The sequence below is a fragment of the Nannospalax galili genome, unplaced genomic scaffold (assembly GCF_000622305.1).
Source record: "Nannospalax galili isolate Female #2095 unplaced genomic scaffold, S.galili_v1.0 scaffold109, whole genome shotgun sequence".
Taxonomy (NCBI): domain Eukaryota; kingdom Metazoa; phylum Chordata; class Mammalia; order Rodentia; family Spalacidae; genus Nannospalax; species Nannospalax galili.
In genome coordinates, this window is record NW_008360315.1 from 1,299,761 (window position 1) to 1,319,393 (window position 19,633).

A 19,633-nucleotide genomic window follows, 5' to 3' on the forward strand; every position below is an offset into this window, starting at 1 on the left:
AAAAATTAATTTAACTGTTCATCAAAAGATCTATTTCTGGTAGGGAAAGAATCATCTCTTCAACAAATGATGCTGGGGATGGCTATCCATATGCAAAAGAATAAAACTGGCCGGGCATGTTAGCACACGCCTTTAATCCCAGCATTCGGGAGGCAAAGGCAGGCAGATGTCTGTGAGTTCAAGGCCACCCTGGTCTACATAGTAAATTCCAGGACAGCTGGGGCTACAGGGAGACCCTGTCTCAAAAAGACAAAAAAAAAAAAAAGAATAAAACTGAACCTTAACAACAAACGCATGAACAGAAACTTGAACTGATCCTAGAACAAAATGGAAGATTAGCTAAATTAAAACAAAATACAGGAGCAAATTTCTGTCACCTTGAGTTAGGCAATGGTCTCTTAGATGTATCAGCAGAGCACAAATGACAGAAAGGATATATAAACTAGACCACATCAGAATTAAAGTAACTTTCCCACTCAGAGGCCAAACACTGTTAACTAGGTCACATCTGATAACAATATAGAGCTACTAACATTAGTTGAGTATGTATCTTGCACCAGACACTGCCCTCAGTATAGCTTATCCAGTGCAATAGCATGATAAGGGAAGTATTACTCTCCATTTTACAAATCTGAAAAACAAGGCACAGAATAGTAAAAAGTACGCTTAAGGTCACAAAGCAAGTAAGAGATCCAAACCCACAGTTTTATTCCAAAGACAATGCCACTATGTAATAGTGCCCCAAATAATTTCATGGTTGGTGTACTTGTTTATTTTAAGATACATGAACACCCTTGTCTCAGAGGAGACGATTAGACAGAATGATTAGATAATGCCTTCTTTCTAAACACATGTGCACATGCACTTAGCTTGTAGACAGGTGATCCAACCCTATCCAGCACCATCACTATAATATGGCCTTTGCCTTTGGTTTTAGGCTTCAGATCGCGTTTTGTACTGTTTTAAATGCTATAATAAAAAATGTGGTGACAGCATGCACAACACCCATGCAAACTCAATCAGACAAAAATTCAGCATAGAACTGGAGAATGGGCAGCAGGCCCCAATCTTAGCTGAAGAACTACTGACAGCTGATTACTACTGGAAGCGGGAGAGTTGATCTTTTTTGAGGGAGTGACTATAGACAGGCTGACTGGACTCCAGAGGATGAACTCATACTGAGGGACATCTGGGTACACAAACGTGACTCTATAGGCTTGACATGTATGACAGAATGCATGAAATCCAGTTGGGGGGGGCTATAGGAGGGTACAGAAAGGGGAGGAGGCATGGATATGACTAAGATCTATTATATAAAATGTACAAAACTTCAATAAAAAATATACATTGAGAAAAAATGTGGACTGGGAGATGGCTCAGCAGAGTGCTACTATCACAAGCAAAAGGACAGTATTCAGATCTCCAGAACCCACATAAATGCTAAGTGGGTGCAGCAACTCATCTGTAATCCCAGCCTTGGAAGGCTGAGGCAGGGGACCCCAGGAGCAAGCTGGCTAGTGAGACTTACCTAAGAACTCTGGGTTTGACTGCAAGACCCCCCCTCAAAGAATAAGGCTAAAGAATGATCAACCTCAAACCTCCAAACCCATGCACTCACAGATGCCCCCTCCCCATATACAGGAAAGACAACAAGAAAATGTAATAATAATCATGGACTGTGTTTTACTCCCAGCACACATATCCCAAAACTGTAGGTCATGATAATAACACACTACCACTTTCGGCCTCAGGTTGTTCCAGAGTCATCTTCTATCACAGATAGATAGCCTACCTTCACATGCTAACTGTCCCTCTGGGTACTTTCAAACTGGCTTTTAAGTTTTTTGACTGTGGCCTGGAGCAAAAGTATTTCTCACTGACACAGCCAAACAATATTTACTATTTGGTAAGTAGTGACATTTCATTATTTTCTTTCTGCCTTTTAAAAATACTAACATTTTAAAGGCTGAAAAACACAAAACTTGAAAAAAAATAAGCATCAAGTTTATATACTTTCCCATAAATAAAAACCTTTATATACTTCATTAGACCTCAATGTTTATTTGCTGAACTGTACTAACTGAAAAAATTTACAAACTGCTGCATATTACATTAAATTCAGTAGTGAATTCCATCAAAGCAGCCTAAGGATGTTCTCACAGGAAAACATTTAAATAACAGACTTCCATGAAAAAGTGAGCATACAGTCGCTCATCACTTCTGCAGTCAATCTCCGAAGATATGAGGGTAGTTACAACTCGCCAGTTCAACTAGAAGTACTTCCATACCACACACAAAAAACATACACACTCAAGAACTTCAAAAAGAAGGCAGAAACCCAGTTATTTAAGTATTCCCTGCCAAAGAGTAACTTCTGTATTTTAGGAGCAGTAAGTCTAGCCATGTATGTGAACTTACTGATAAGGACTTGTCATCCTGGTAAGGGAGGATAAAGTCAATGTTCTAAGTTGATAACAGAAGTTCCAGAATTTTAGCAGATTAAAAATGCAACAGCAAGGGCTTGGATGTGATTCGCTGGTGGGGTGTTAACCTAGCATGCGGTAGAGTGTTAACCTAGCATGCACAAAGCCCTAGTTTGATACCCAGCACTGCATAAACAGCATGGTGGCACATGCCTATAATCCTAGCACTTGGGAGGTGAATGCAGGAGAATCACAAGTTGAACTCATATCAAGTTTAAAGCCTCCTAGACTACTTGAGACTGCCTCAAAAACAAAACAAAAACAACAAGGTAATGAATGGCAAGCACAGAGCGCTCCACAGCTAGTAAATGATCACTTAAATGGCTGCTAGATCAGAGACAGTATAAATGAAGTAACAAAGTATATAAGCATATGTTCTTAAAATTTGTTCAGCCATCCAAAGTCAACATTTAACTACTTAAACTGCAAAGAATTAGAAACTAATACAAAATTCCAAAGTTGACCAAAGACAATTAATCATTATCAATGCTGAGCCTATTATCTAATTCAATGTACCATGCAACTCTTTTCCGTTGCTACCTCAGTATAAAAGGGAATATAAAAAAGCAAACACTAGAACATAGGCATATTTGTAAGTAGGTTCAATATCGATTTCTCATCTCTGTATATTTGATGTTCAATGCATAATGAAATTATAAAATCTGCAGAAACCTACAGTAAATTTTTGGCTTACCTGAAGTTGGAAAGACTTTAAAAAAAAGATTATATACATTAATTTAAAAAAATGTTAAGTATAATTTAGGCTACCAAGTCTATGCAAGCAGAAGGTAGAAACCTCAATGCAAGAGAAACAGCCACAAGTATAAACATAGTGAATGTGGCAGGAGGTCTGCTCACATCCGGATTTTAAAATACAAAGAATTTCTGATGTAGGACATGACATAAGATTATTTAAAATCAATCATGGTAAAGTATCTGTTGGTTAGTTTTAAGAAATAGAGTCAGAGCTAGTAATATGATCAAGATTTTATTGAAGATTTCAAATTCAGATACTATAGGCCATACAACTTTGACAATAAGGCTCTGTTTTCTAGTAGTGCTTTAGGATAAACAACAGTGCAAAACAAAGGGTTTCTAACATTAAATAAAGAATCTTTTTATCAGAAGCCTAAAGAATGTCACTCCAACAACAAGAATATCATCTGGATTTCAAAATACTGTTCAAAAAGTGCCAACTACTATGATTTCAGGAGGGAAAGACAAATGAACAAACTGATCTGGTATAATCAGATAAAAAAGATTTAAATATACTTTCTATCTTTCCTTACCACCTCCTTTACTACTCACAATGAAACTGGAGAATTTGGGTCCACAGAACTGATCACACACTGACCTATGAGCTCTTCACTCCTGGCCCCGCATGTCTCATCACATTCTTCTCACCATGAATGCCCTGCCAAATCCCTTGTTGCTGAAGATGGCCTACTTAGTAAGCACTGCCAAAGCAGGACTGTTTCTTCCTCTCAACTTCCACAGAAAATGTAGTCTATACCAGTTACAAGAAATTAACATCCTCAAGGATCTGTTTCTTCATTTTCAACATCAGAAGCCCCTTTTTTTTTTTTTTTTTTTTTTTTTTTTTTTTTTGAACTCACTATGCAGACCAGGCTGGCCTTGAACTCACAGAGATCCACCTGCCTCTGCCTCCCAAGTGTGCCACCACACCAGGCTCATCAGAAGCCTTTTTAAGCCCCCACTAAACTTAAAGCATGGGTCATTAAAGACACACATAGGGGAGGAGTATATCTTATGAGAGGAGTCCAATGTCTGAATCCAAATCCTGATTTTCTTTCTTAATATTTTACTTCAGTTTTGTAAATTGGAAAATGGAAATTATAAAAGACCTACTTCTAAAAATTGAGATGAGTATAAAAGACTTATGTATTTAAGCCCCCACTAAACTTAAAGCATGGGTCATTAAAGACACACATAGGGGAGGAGTATATCTTATGAGAGGAGTCCAATGTCTGAATCCAAATCCTGATTTTCTTTCTTAATATTTTACTTCAGTTTTGTAAATTGGAAAATGGAAATTATAAAAGACCTACTTCTAAAAATTGAGATGAGTATAAAAGACTTATGTACATCTAAAGCACATGGGACAGTATATGGCAGTCAAATCTATTGTTTTGTCATTAATATTACTATTGTAGCCACCATCATCATGTAAACACAAGAGCTCCATAAGTACTTTAAATAAAACAATTTATTCTTCAAGTAATTTTTAAAGGCTCTTAATGGAATAAGTGAAAGCTCAAGCACCCCCCACCACGGCAAAAAAAAAAAAAATCTAAGAGGGGCTGGTGAGATGAGTTAAGGAACTTGCCACCAAACCTGGCAACCTGAGTTCAATCCTTGGGACCCACATGATGAAAGGAGAGAACTGACTCCCACAAGCTGTCCTCCGGCCTTTACATACGGTCCAGGGCACACATGCCCCACCTACACACACAAATAAAATAAAGGCAATACAAGCTATTTTTGAAAGTCAAAACCATGAAAAGAGACTGGAAGGAAAAAGAAAAAGAAAACATAACGAATAAACCTAGTAGCAAAAATAAATCAAGTTTTGTTCTTCCTGATTTAAAAAAAAAATGACAAATTATGAGAACTTGATTATACTCAGTAAATTTTCTCCCAAAGATGGCTATTTCTAAAATGTAATTTTAATTTCTAATCACTCAATAATATATAAACTAATTCTATTTTGAATCTACTGTCATTCTAGCCTCTATAATATACATTTAAGTAAAAACCTTCATTATTTATCATTCCACCTTGAAAAGTACAGTATTAAGTCTAATTTGCCCACATAGATAATTCCTAGCTCTAGTATTCAAATTTACTAGACAGAGCTATGCTTACTTTACAGTTTTGCACTTTGATTCCTGCCTCTTCACTCCCTACCAGCCAGTGATTAGAAATCACTGTAGTTCTGTCCTCACAAGGAAAATGAATCACTTTTTAAAATGCATTTGTCCACATCCACACCACCAGTTCCTCCATGCTGACCCATGGTTTCAAGAGGTCTTAAGCTATGGAAAGCAATATCTTCTCACCCACAGACACTAGGATACTACTGTACATCCTTGGTATTACAGTGCTGTCAAGAGACTACTAAATGACTGATCTGTACCACAAATACACATTTCTTCCAAAACAAATTAGCTTATAAAGAAAAAAATCTCATCAAAGAATCAAAATCTATCTGAGCTGCTAACAGTGGTTATCTGAATCAAATTCTGATTTTTTTTTTTTCTTCAGGATTTGACCTGAAATTCAGACCTTTAAAATGAATCCTGGGAATATTTAAGAACACGTAACAAAATTTTTAAACTTCTATTTTGGTGATATCTCTAACTATGCCTAGTTTCACATAAGTTTTGACACTTCTTATTATTTGTGGTTTTACAGAGACAGTCTATAAATAAGTCCTGTCAACGACTATCGGGTTTCACACAGAGACCTGAAATTTCTCAAGCCCAGGCCTTCTAGTTTCTCATCATTAACAAATGGATGTTGTAATCACTCAGAGAAAGCATGGCCTGTCTGGTTGTACAGTTTAAATACTGATTAGGAAATAATGTGACATTTGAACAATTATTCATTCACCTTGCTTCCTGTTCAACAAAATTCTTACCAGAAACTGATGGCAGGAACAACAGGAACACAAAGAAAAATAATGCATGGAAACAACCTTAAGATTTAGGAGTGGGGGAAGCAGCAGCAGCAGCTCTGGGAGGTAAAAGACTAGGAGCAATTATTCTTCTTCATACTGAGGTATGTCCTCACATGTGCTAACATAATGATGTGGAAACAGGATAAAGAAGGCAGCTCATAAGAGTAAGCACAATGTATAGAGCATGAGCTTTCTATCGTTTTTCTCAAAGTATCAAAAGCAACCTTTTCCTAACTACAGAATTCTACAGGCACAAAGCAAACAGTAAGTATCTGTTGCAAGCATTGGCATTCTTAAATTCTATGGAACTGGAATATGTTACCAGGATACAAAGTGTATTCTAAATGATTTCCTTATTTACTTCATAAATATTAATAAAAGTTGGGATTAAGTCATGAAGTTTATAACATCATGCAAAGAGTTTAAACTAATATCGCTCATAAATTAAGTCACCTAGCTAAGAGATTTTTCTTGAAGTTCATTTTTTTCTAGAACTAGTCAATTTTTAGAATAATCAACTTAAGAAAATGAAAAAAAAGAGCAGTTTAATTAACACGTAATTAGTTTTAAGGAGGCCAAAGCAGTGCTTGCCAAAAGATTTACACAATCACTGGGTGCTTTTCTATTCTCCAACTACTGATATTTATTTTGGATACATGAAAAGAGCCCTAAAAATGTTTTATCATAAAAAATTGCACAAGAAACCTGTGGAAGACAATGTAGTGTATTAATCAGCTAAGATACACATTAAAGAAATTCAAATAACAACTGTTCTTTATTGTTAATTTAAAATGTAAAATGCAGCTAAGATTTTGACTCTTACTCTGTGATGTAAAATCTACGTGGTTATTGGCAGCAGCTGAAACATAATGGTATACAGGCACTTGATTTCGATGTGTAAACTAAAAAAACCTAACTTTCCAAAAGAAGAAAAGCATTACTCTGCAGGTGTAACCAACTAACAGGGCTTTCGCCAGCTGTAAAAGCAGCCTATTTCATTTTCTGAGTTAAACAGAAAGGATTTCACACAGAAGATGGAGTCAGAGCCCGATGTGATCTGAAGCAGAGCTAATCTGCACACAGCAAACGACCAGGGAGGGCCCCAGAGCTGCTGGGAAGGCTGCAGTCCCCCTCAACAGCAAGGCAGGGCGACTAAACCCCACACTGCAGCATTAGGACAAGAGCCCATTCCCACAACCGCCCGGCCGCATGCACGACATACCAACAGACTGGGAGCAAGGGGATGGTGTTACCTCTTTTATGTAATTCCCTCAGGGGAATATTGTCTCCACCCCCGTCATAAGGCAAATAAGGATCGGAAGAGGCATCCATGATTAGAATTTGCAAAAAGAAGAAAGAAAGAAAAAGAAAAGCTTGCTATTTTAAAAAGACGGCAGCATTTTTTTCCTTCCCTGCTGCATCAGGCAAGGGAGATACCATATTTGATGAGGTGAGAACTGTATAGTTCGACTCGCTGAAGGAACTGGGTTCTTCCACAGTGGATGATGTCATCAAAGGGAAATTATTGCAGCCGGGTTGCTAGTGGCTACAATCTAGCCGGTTTAGGGGCGGCACAGCCTTCTTAATCAGGTCCTGCTGCGTATGGTGATGACTAAGCGCCAAGTATCAGACGAAACTGGCTCGAGAATTTTAAAGTGCTCACAACATAACTCAAAACCGTGGCTCGCAACTGTAGTAAGACTGTGGAAATGTTTTGTTTCTTTTCTTTCTTTTTTAAGGTAAATATATGGGACATAAGATAATTCTACATGCAGACAATACCTCTTTTTCACATCTAATGTTGGAAGATAGCAACACTCTAATAAGGTTGTGTTTTATCAATGTATTAATTTATGCATGAGTCATAACAGAGAAAAACTAAAACGTACCAAGAGCATCTCAAGAGTCTTGGTTTTAAGACTATTCTTGTCATTTAATCCTCAGCCTTCTACTGAGAATTTAAAACCTGAGTCACTCAGGAGTTGACTGCTTTTTATCTCACTTATTAACCCCAGGCAGCAACATCTGTTTCCTTCAAGAACCAATCAACAGACATTCTAGCTTAGAAGGACAAGGGAGAAACTGGTCCATACACTAAAAACTATTATATGTGGAAATTACACAAAAAAAAGGTTTACTAGATTTTCCTGGCTTCCATGACTTCCTATCTTCTACTGTCTCCTGGAACATTACCTGCTTTCAAAAAAGACTTTTAGTGGTGAAATGGATATTAAAGTTAGGTACTCCAACTGACTATTGCTAGAAATATTAAGTTAAAGATCTCTGAGAGAGTGAGGCCAGCCTGGTCTACATAAAGGAGTTCCAGGCCAGTCAGGAATACAAAAAAAAAAAAAAAAAAGTAACTTTTTGTTTAAAACTATCATTCCAAACATAAGTATGCTCATTGTGCTCAGGGTTACAATTTTACAGCTTCTTCTGATGTGATTCCTCTACACTGGAGCATCCTCAAATGCCTGTGTTGTAATAACACTAAATACAAAGGTGCTATCCACTATGGAAAATTCCACAGAACTCTGGGGCAGTCTATAAAATTTGTTTTCTTCGGTGTTGAATGAGGTAACCGCTAATGTCCACTCCAACTCACAGTGTATATATGAAAACTGCACGTGAAGGAAAGACAGGTAATAAAAATAAGAGTTGTAACCTCTTTTCTCCCAATTTTATGTTAAATGGGTTTCTTTATATCAAAAGTTTGAAACTAAGGTAAATAGAGCTGCTAACAAAAACCTATGTGGGGTTTGGAAGACAAAACTCCAGGAAAGGAATACAAACTAGAATGACTATGCAGGAATAGTCTGTCTAATTCTAATGTGAGCCATCAGCATTTAAAACAGGATGGTGGTAGGGTTTTTCTGTATTTTTCAAACTTTCTTGGGAAATTGTATTTTAAGCAAGGAAAGCTTTGACAACTAATTTTACTAAATTAGTTTAAAGTAAATGTGGTCATTTGTGGGTTTCTGTTATGTTCTAAATACATACTACATGGCATTCATAAATGATTTTATTTTTATGACACTATGTTCTTACACACCTTTACAGAACATGAAAACCTACGTCCAAGTTTTCCTGGTATCTGTGGACACTTTAACTTGTTTTTCCTGATCTACAACTTGATCATAAAGAATGAAAACGACAATACTAGAGGGAGACTATCCTAATAGTGAAATGAACAAAGCTGCCTAAGTTTTGTTACCATTCTGATTTACCTTTTGAGATAAAAATTTATGGGTATATAATATATATGGGTATACTGTACTATATTTGTACAGAGGTAATTTTTAGAACAAGACACATCAAATTTATCACTGAGGAATGAGGCAGCAGTAGGAAAGTGGAGTTTCATTCAGTTTATACAGTTACATATCAGTTTAGTTGAGGGAGAAGTTGCACTGGAGATTGGACTTGGGGCCTCTTGAATGCTGCACATGCACACAACCACTGAGCGGCATCCCCAGACCTTCATTCTAATGTTTTAAACAAGTATGTTATTTTTATAATAATGAATGTGAAGATTCTTTTTAATTTCAAAAACAAGCAAGTTGTTCATGTGTGCAGTGTGCACAATTGGCACTTTCTCTTAAAGAATCCTTTCTTAGGCAAACACACTTTCCAATCTTACTTTAGAAAAGGGCAAGGTAAGTTGGGTGTGGTGGCGCACGCCTTTAATCCCTGCACTCGGGATGCAGAGGCAGGCAGATCTCTGTGAGTTCAAGGCCAGCCTGTTGTACATAGTGAGTTCCAGGACAGCTGGGGCTACAGGGAGACCCTGTCTCAAAAAGACCAAAAAGAAATACAATTAGGTGTGGCCGCAGGGGAAGGAAAGCAGAAGATAAAGTCAAGAGTAAAGAGTTCTTACAGCTTGCAGGACAGGTTCCTCTGAAGAACCAGAAACACTAGGGTAGATCCAACTTGAATCCATTCAAATGCATCTGAGATTCCAACTTGAACCTGATCAGAATCTATCTATATCACAATGATCCTTACAAAACTAAAGGCCCAAGAAAACTACCTTTTAAAGATACTTAAATTTAAAAAGAAAAAAAAAATTCTGTCTTTAGACCTAACTATCAACTTACTATTTTCTAATACTGGAATAGAGAAAAATGTCCAGTTCCAGGGGAATCTGACATTCTCTTCTGACCTCTGCAGGCTTTGCATGACACCGGTGCACTAACACACATGCAGGCAATACACTCATACACATAAAATGAAACTAATAAAATATTTTTAAAAGTTATCAAAAAAAAGAAAAGAAGGAAAACTAAGGGGCTAACCATCCACTTCCAGAAGTTAAAAAAGAATTACAGAAAGTAGAAGATAAGAAAAATCAAGGCAGTAAAAGTGAAAACAAATAACGAGGGGGGTGGGCAGGTTTGTTGGAAAGATTAATGACTGATTAACCTGAAAGGAAAAGGTGGACGAGATGATGACATAAATATCCATGATGAGGACAAAAACCAAAATCGGCGTGCAGAATGAAGAGCAGAAACGTGCCCTCCTATATATAGACCTCTTGTCTGTAGCAGAGGAAGCACTATATGAGTAAGGTTTTTGTGGTGTTCTGTGTTGTTTGGGGTTTTTCTTGTTTTATTTTATTTTATTTTTTATTTATTTATTTATTTATTTATTTTTTAAGACAGGGTCTCACTGCGTAGAGGAGGTTGGCCTCCATCTCACAGAGCTCTGCTTGCCTCTGCCTCCCGGTCACAAGTGCTGGGATTAAAGGTTAGCGCCATCACACCCAGCAAGAGTAGGTTTTTAAAAAATGATGCTACAGCAACTGGCTAGGTACATGTTAAATAGATACACACATGCATATACCCTAAATGTGCATAAGCACACACACACATGTGTATGCACCATATTCAGATAATTATAGATCTAAATATAAAATACAAATAAAGCTCTTACAAAATAATGTAGAAAAACATCTTTATAACACTAAAGTATATTTAAAATTTTTAAATATTTTAACTTTTTTTAAAAAAAACAGAAGAACATTATTCATACAGGACAAGGTCACATAGGACCACAGTACAATTCAGGACATCTGTTCATAATATGTCCACTCAAAGAGTAAAATACAACCCACAGAGTAGAAAATATAACACTTAACCAGGCATGGTGGCACACGCCTTTAATCCCAGCACTCAGGAAGCAGAGTCAGGCAGATTTTTTTGTGAGTTTGAGGCCAGCCTGGTCTACATAGTGAGTTCTAGGCCAGCTGGGGCTACAGGGAGGCCCTGTCTCAAAAAGACAAAAAGAAAATATAACACTTATACCCATCAAAGAGTTTGTATTGACAAAATTTCTAAAAAGATGGATACTGCTGTAGAAAAACAGGCATATAAACATGTTATGTACTTTAAAAGGATTCCAAACATCTACTACACATGAAAAGATCCTTAACCAATCTTTGGCCACGAAGAAAATGCAAATTACAACCACAATCACAATCTATAATAAAATCAAATATCCAGCAATATCAAGTGGTTGGTCAAGGTGCAGCAATGCAACCTCTCATACATTCCTGAAACAAGTGTACCTTGAGCTACCACTGTAGACAAAATGACCCATGATCCAGTAAGTTCACACCTAGAACAAATTAAATCGGTGCACGTACACATAAGGAGCTATGCATAAAACTGAAAGCAGGGTTGGAGCGATGGCTCAGTGCTTAAGAGCACTGACTGCTCTTGCAGAGGATCCAGGTTCAATTCCCAGCATCCACGTGGTAGGTGATAATCGACTGTAATTCCAGTTCCAGGGGAATTTGATACTCTCTTCTGACTTCCACGGGCACTGCCCAACACAGGTGCACTTACATATATGCAGGCAATACATATAAAAATAAAAGTAATAAAATAGGTCAGGCATGGTGGCGCATGCCTTTAATCCCAGCACTTGGGAGGCAGAGGCAGGCGGATCTCTGTGAGTTCAAGGCCAGCCTGGTCTACATAGTGAGTTCCAGAACAGCTGGAGCTACAGGGAGACCCTGTCTCAAGCAGAATTGCATATAACTGCCAAACATGTTAAAAACTTGCAGATCGATCAAAAATAAAATGAGAACTGTAGTATATTCAGTAAATATGTAAATATGTAGTATATTCAGTAAATGGCATTGTCTACAGTGAAAGGCACATACAACAAATTATTCCACTTGTTTTCAAAAACAGGCAATATATTCTTAAGGACACATACATACTTCTATGATCAAATCAGAAAATTAAGCAAGAAAGTGCTTAGAAAAAGAAAACAACCTCTGAAACTGGGAAGAGTTAGTGATCAATGGAGGTGCATGCAAGAGGCTTATGAAATGGGTTGTGCTTTGTTTTCTTAAGCTTGGTGGGATGTAAAGGTACTTAGCTTGTAATAAAGCAAAATGCTGCATAACTACATTTTATGTATTTTCTGATGTATTATCACAATTCAAAAGTCTGAGTTTCAAATGTATCCTAAATATCTCTAATTCTATTACAGTCTAATGTGGATTTCTTCACTTCTCCAACCTAAACTCCTTTAATACTATTTACTGTTTCAAGTAACAAGTTTTCTAAGTGTCCTTACTGACTTTCAATTCTTCTAAGGACTACTTATAAGAAACTCCCGATGTCTTCAAATCTCCCAAGGACAGCTTGTAGGGAATGGTGCACAGGCACTGGAGAGAAGTTCATTGATTGTACCCACTCATTCACATTCATGTACACATACAAAAACTGCTCAGTGACTTAGCTTTCTTTGGACCTTTTTTAAAATCTTAAATTTTGTGTAGAGCTAAGGCAATACTTGTAGATGAGATTTAAGGTACAAATAAACAGGTCCTAAACAGTATACTAACAGTTAAAGCCACTTCTTTCCAATGACACCTTCTACTAGTACTTCAGGTTTATTTTATCGAAGCAGCCACCAATTTATCAATACCAAAAGTTCTTTTTCCTAGTACACTTGAAACACTCCAAATCACAACACTACATATATTTAACATGTTTTAATTTCCCCTCCATGCATTGCCTTACTGTTATATAAACACACAAATCTGAGCAGTCCTCTATTTCCATGTACATTAAGTAGGTTACTCTGAATAAACAGCCTTGGGATAGAGGTGCAGGAAATGTTTACAAGGTAGCTGGCAACAGTGAAGGGTATCAAATGCATGAAGAACATGACCTTGCTTAGAATAAGGAGCAGATGAACTTTGGAATTATTTATTTCTAAAAATAATTATGAGCGGACCATTTCAAAATCTGAAATTTTCTCCAATAGCAACCATTAAATGTTAGGATTACTCGAGTTGTTTTAGGGTAAAGCCCTGGATCTGAGAGTTCCAAAAGGTTAGGCTCAGCCACCGATCACAGCATGCCAACTAAAGAGAAAAAATTATGTAAAAAGCAGACAAAGGAGATTTTAACAATGTGATATATTGGAAAGAGGAACAGATAATGGGGTCCAGCAATTCCCAAGTCCAGTTTCAAAGGACTGACAGGAGCTTTAGGTTTAAATAACAGAAGAATTAAGACAGGGGCCAGAACTATGCATAGTTAAAACGAAGGACAGAAAACATGCAGCTTTAGATGTGAAACAGGTAATCAGAACTGTTAAACCTTGTGTCTGCGGGACACACTTTTTCCCCAGGCATGAGAGCTCCTTGGATAGGGGAACTCCAATTCTCCACTGTCTATTTTTTCCAAGGTTCCTGCCACGATGTAGCAGTACTGTTTACTAAATCTTTGGAATTTCTAGGACTGGTGCTGGAGAGATGGCTCCACAGTTAAAAAGTATGTATTGCTCTCACAGAACACCCAAGGTCAAATAAGACCACTCTCAAGGTATCTGTGGAGTTAAGACCATTTTTAGTAAAACGAACACACTTATCAAAGTCCTATTACTACTATAACAAATCATTACACATTTACTGACTTAAACAACATAAATTAATTCTCTTACAGTTCTGGATATGAAAAGTCTAAGGTCAAGATGTCAAATGGGCCCCATTTTCTCAGTAGGTTTCAAGAGAAAATCCTTCTCCTTGCTTCTTTCAGCTTCTAAAGGTCTCTTTTGTTCCTTGATTCATGGTCTCTTCCTGGTATCATTTCAACTTCTCAGCTCCCTCCCCAAGTCTCCTGCCACTGACTGCTTCCCTCAGTTAAAGACCTTTGTGATACATTAGTGCCACCCACATATTCCAGAATAATCTACCCATTACAAGATCTTTGATTTAATCACAACCACAAAGTCCCTTTCAGCACCGACTGCCTGGTATTTACAGGTTCCAGGAACTAAGGCATGGGAGGGGCCATTACTCAGTCAAACAGAACTCTTTTTCCGCCTACTGACCTTTGCATATATGGTGAAAAATGCTGAACAGCCTTCATCCAACACAAATCAAAGCTGTGACACCAGAATGCACTAGAAGTCCTTGTGTTTCTTGCCACTGTGCACTTAAAACAATAACAAAAACAAAAGCCTGTCCCCTTACAAATGCTGGTAAGCCAGTAAATAACATTCACTTTATCAAATCACAGCTCTTAGGTGTGTGAAAAATGGGTAAAATGTATACCTTCTGCTTGTCCTGTTCTGCTCTGACAGTGGTTCAGGAAACCTGTGTGAATGTCTGAGTACAAGGTGAACTTATTTTCACACAACACCATTCTTTTTGAAAGAACACTAACTATAGCTGTTTAGACCTCAGTATCTGGCAGACTCTCTCAGCATGAATCAGGTGAGCCTGTCCCTTGAGTGAAAAAAATGACAGTATGTGTTGCCAATAAAAAAGTTCACTCCCAGGCAAAAATTAAATTTGTGAAAACAGAACCGCTGTGATGTAGAGAACTTCCCAACAGGTAGACTTCTCAGTGAAACCTGTGACTTTTTAATTTTGCATAGTGAAGACAGGCATAAATCAATTCTTAGGGGTTGAGCTGTGTGTCCGGCCCCCCGCCAAATTCATATTTTAAAAGTCTTTACCACCATACCTCAGAAAGTGACTACCTTTGTAAATAATGGCCAAAGACCTTTTTTAAAGAAGTGATTAAGGTTAAATGAAATCATGAAATTGGTGTGACTAGTCTCTTCTAATCCAGTGTGACTGGATCCAGTCTCTTAAGACACAGACACACTGAGAGGAAAATTAACATGAAGACACAAGAAAGCAGAGAGCTGCCTACAGGTCAGGGAAGGCAAAACAAGAAATCAATCTATAGCTCCAAAAATATAAGAACTTAATTTTTTTTTGGGGGGGGACGTCTTTTTGAGACCTCTTCCTATAACCCCAACTGTCCTGGAACTCACTATGTAGACCAGGCTGGCCTTGAACTCACAGAGATCTCCCTTCCTCTACCTCCTGGAGTGCTGGGATTAAAGGTGTGTGTCACCAGAAAAGAACTTAAATAAATGATTTGAGCTACTCTGTGGTATTTTGTTATGGCTGTCCTAGAAACTGAGAGATCAATGAATATATTTTCCAAATGACTCATGTATAATACTATGAAATCTACATTCAAAGTGCAAGTTGGTGGGTCAGGAGAGGTTGCTCAGGGGATAAGAGCACTTACTGTTCTTCCAAAGGACCTAGGTTCAATTCCCAGCATCTACATGGTGGCTCTGTTGCCCTCTTTGGGCACCAAACAAACATACACCAGTAAACAAGCTGACAATCAAACTACTTGTACAAATAAATCACTTTAAAACAACAAAACAAAAACAAAGTGCAAGATGGACAACTGAATTTCAATTTAACAGACCACAGAATGTTCATCAGTATGATTTCAACACTGCAATGAGCCTTTAAGAAATGATCACTTGTCAAGTTCTAGTACAGCATCAAAGAATATCCACAATGACCTTAAAAAGGTATTAAATTATGTCCTTTTTAAACTACATATTTATTGAGCTGGATTTTCATATGTATTCTTAACATATTTCTACCCAGGAACATGTCATACTAGAAGAAACACATGTGAAAATTCAGCTACCTTCTATGAAGGCAAACATTAGAGATATTTAAATGTAAATCAATACCATTCTTAATATATTTATTTTATTTTGAAAGATATTTCCATTAATGTCACAATATATCTTTTTTTTTTTTTTTTTGTTTTTTTTTTTTTCTGTCCCCCCTTTTTTTTTTTTTTTTTGAAACAGTCTCACAAGTGCTGGGACTACAGGTGTGCGCCACCACGCCCAACACAATATATCTTTTTTTAAAATTTTTTTATTCATTATTTTTTATCTTATGTGTATGCCTGTATTGCCTGCCTCTAGGTAAGTGCATCCGTGTCGTGCAATGCCCAAGGAGGTCAGAAGAGGCTGTCAGATCCCCAGCACTGGAGTTACGGACAGTTGTTAGCTGCCACTTGGGTGCTGGGATTCAAATCCAGGTCTTCTGCAAGAACAACCAGTGTTCTTAACTGCTGAGCCATCTCTCTAGCCCCACAATATATCTTTTTATTAAATATTTTATTTATTTTATGTGTATGAATGTATTGCCTGCATGTATGTGTGTACACCAGTGTCTTGCAATGTCATGGAGGTCAGAATAGGGCTTTGAATTCCCCTGGAACTGGAGTTAAAGATGGCTTGTAGCTGCCATGTGGGTACTGGGAATCAAACTCGGGTCCGCTGAGCCATCTCTCCAGCCCTCAACAATATATCTTATATTTATATTTTAAATGACTAAAAGTTTTAAATTTTTACCTTAATTCCTAATGGTAAATAACCATAACTTTCATTTTTTAATGTACTTATTGTTATTTTATGTGTATGAGTATATGCCTACATGTGTATAAGTGCACCCATGTTATATAATGCCCATGGAGGTCAGTAGAAGGCTTTGTATCCCCTGGAACTGGATGGCTGTTAGCTGCCATGTGGGTGCTGGGAATCGAACCCAGGTCCTCTGCAAGAGCAGCCAGAACTCTTAACCACTAAGCCATCTCTCCAGACCTACAACTTACACTTTTAAAACATGGTGGCATATGCCTGTCAGTGGGCACTTGTGAAGCAGATTCACTATCTCTAGAATTCAAGGCCAGTCTGAGCTCCTGTCTCTCAGAGCCAAGGGATGAGGGCTATATCACAATGGAATAGGGACAGAACTTGCCTACCATGCACAAGGTCATGGACCAAAACAAAAGCTTTTAAGGCTCCTCCGCACTTTTTAAATAATATAACTGAAATGGATCTGAGGAAGAAAAAGGTGCTATTTAAAAGACATACTAAGAAGTATTCCTCTAGGCTAAGTATCTTTTGAACCCTTGGATGAATTGTTTATTTCACTTTTTAAAGATTTTTTTGTGGTAGCTATTTCCTTTAAAACTTTTTATAACTAAAATTACTATACCTTTGTCATATATAGAGAATAAAAAATTCTGGACTGTCTGTGAATATTTTGTGTATGTCTTCTGACAGATACAAAATTATTCTTAATGAAGAATCTTGACCTAGTTTGTATGGACAATTTTCATTAAAGGGCCTTCTACTGACTTCTGTTTATCCTTAAACTGAATTGAGCTCTTCTATTTCTTAATGAAAGCTGGGTAAAGATAAAAAGCTCTAAGTCTAAAATCACTACAAAAACAAAACCAAAAAGCCCTCATGGTATAGAATTTCCCATTTACAGCAACATAGAGGAACTCAAAGAATCTCAGATTTTGGAGCATTTTGGATTTCAGATTTTAGAATCTGAAAATGGGATTTTTCAACTTGTACCATACTGCTATGATGGCCTTCTAGAATTTCAGTTTTTATTACAAAAAGGAGATATAATGGCTGTTAGAGCAAAAGCCCTGTGAAAATCATTGTTATTTGCTCCAAACATATTACTGAAAATCAATGTTTAAGAGATTGCATGGCAACCATTTTTAAATGTCACTCAGAAATTTAACCAGAAAAAAGAAAATACATTTATCTTACTAAGAGTAATAAGGTGTCTGCTGAACAACTGGTTAGGGTTTTCTTTTATAAACACTGAATCATTTAACAAAACACGTTCTCTAAGACTGAGAGATGGCTCAGTGGTTAAGAGTATTTACTGGCTGCTCTTCCAGAGGACCCAAGTTCAATTTCTAGCATCCGAGTGGCAGAAAATAACTTTTAGTAACTCCACTTCAAGGGCATCCAAAGTCCTTTTCTGACCTCCATGAGCATTCCACACCATGGATGCACTTACATAAATGCAGGCAGGTAAAACATTCATACACATAAAATACAAATAAAATTTTAAATGGGTTTTTAAATTATTTATTATTATTGTATATGTGTATGCATGATATGTGGGAGGAAGGGACAGACGTGTGGAGGTCAGAGGACAACTTTGTAAAGTCAGTTCTCTTCTTCCACCTTTATGGGGGTTGCAGGGATGGAACTTAGGGCATCAGGTTTGTGTAGCAAGTGCTTTCCCTTCTGAGCCACCTCTCCAGCCCTTAAGAGTTCTTCTATTTACTTGTTGCTACAAAGCTTAGTGGAAATTTATAGTTAAACCTTAGAAAGTATAGTAGTTAGGGCCCACTGACATTTTACCATGGATGAAGGACAGGGTTATGAGATCCAACCTCTCCCTGAGGGACTACTGGCAATTAATGATTGCGGAGGGAGACTGTGTCATTTTCTTCAGTGGTCTAGCCACTGGTAAGTTCTATGTGCTCCTAAAACAACCTCCCACCAACTCCCATGCAAGCAACCCTAATTAACTTCAATGGGCCAGACACAAAAAGAAGACATGAAAGAAGGAGGGTGATTTATTGGGGGAGCGTGTCAGCAGGAGAGGGAGGACAATGAGAAAGTGTAATGGGGGTAAATGACTAAAACCGTTTCATATCTGAAAGCATCAAGTATTAAAAAAGAAAGCATATTGGTAACATTTTTTCTTAGTTTCATCTCTCTATTTTATGTCATTTCTGGTAGTTTTCCTTCTGACTCATCCTTGTTAAATATTTATGTTAATGACTGAAGTCTTTATAAGCTGCCTGGCTTCTTTTTTTAAGAAAATAATGAAGTAGAGTATTATATTTGTCCATACAAAGAAACTGTACTATGGTTTTACCTAGAGAAATCTAAGACCCAGTTAACATGAACCTACTTCTTAGGTAGTATGCCACGATGTGTCTATAGAATTAAGGCTGCTGTATGAGGCCTCATCCTTACAAGTTTCCTGCTGGCCAACCAGGTCCTCATATGGTCACTCTGCATCCACTTTAAAAGGCCTTTTCTCTGAAATTTCTCATGAAGACAGTATTTATGAATACCTCACCCCAAAAGAATACAAGGTGAACAAATGTATAAACACTCTCAAAAACACTGAATCTAACAATAGACATGAGTTAATCTCCTGTAATAACTCAGAAAATGAGTTCAGTTTAAGCTGGGGTGGTAGGGTTACAGACCTTAGACAGGAAAATCTACCTCAAAGTCTCCTATCACAAATCATTTTTGA

At 37.3% G+C, this 19,633-nt stretch overlaps 1 protein-coding gene across 4 annotated transcripts in view; it reads right to left on the bottom strand.

Moving 5' to 3' along the window:
* The window catches only part of Clcn3 (chloride voltage-gated channel 3), an 85,814-nt gene that overhangs the window by 41,509 nt on the left and 24,672 nt on the right, over nt 1-19,633 (bottom strand). The window contains exon 1 of one of the 4 annotated variants that reach the window (XM_029559561.1): nt 7,437-7,821. The exons of 2 other annotated variants lie outside the window; for them this stretch is intronic. In XM_029559561.1, coding sequence (XP_029415421.1) covers nt 7,437-7,515 — 79 coding nt within the window. In that variant the 5' untranslated portion in view covers nt 7,516-7,821. Of the gene's footprint in view, nt 1-7,436; nt 7,822-19,633 lie in introns of those variants that run through there. One more of the 4 variants, XM_029559559.1, reaches the window with a different exon arrangement.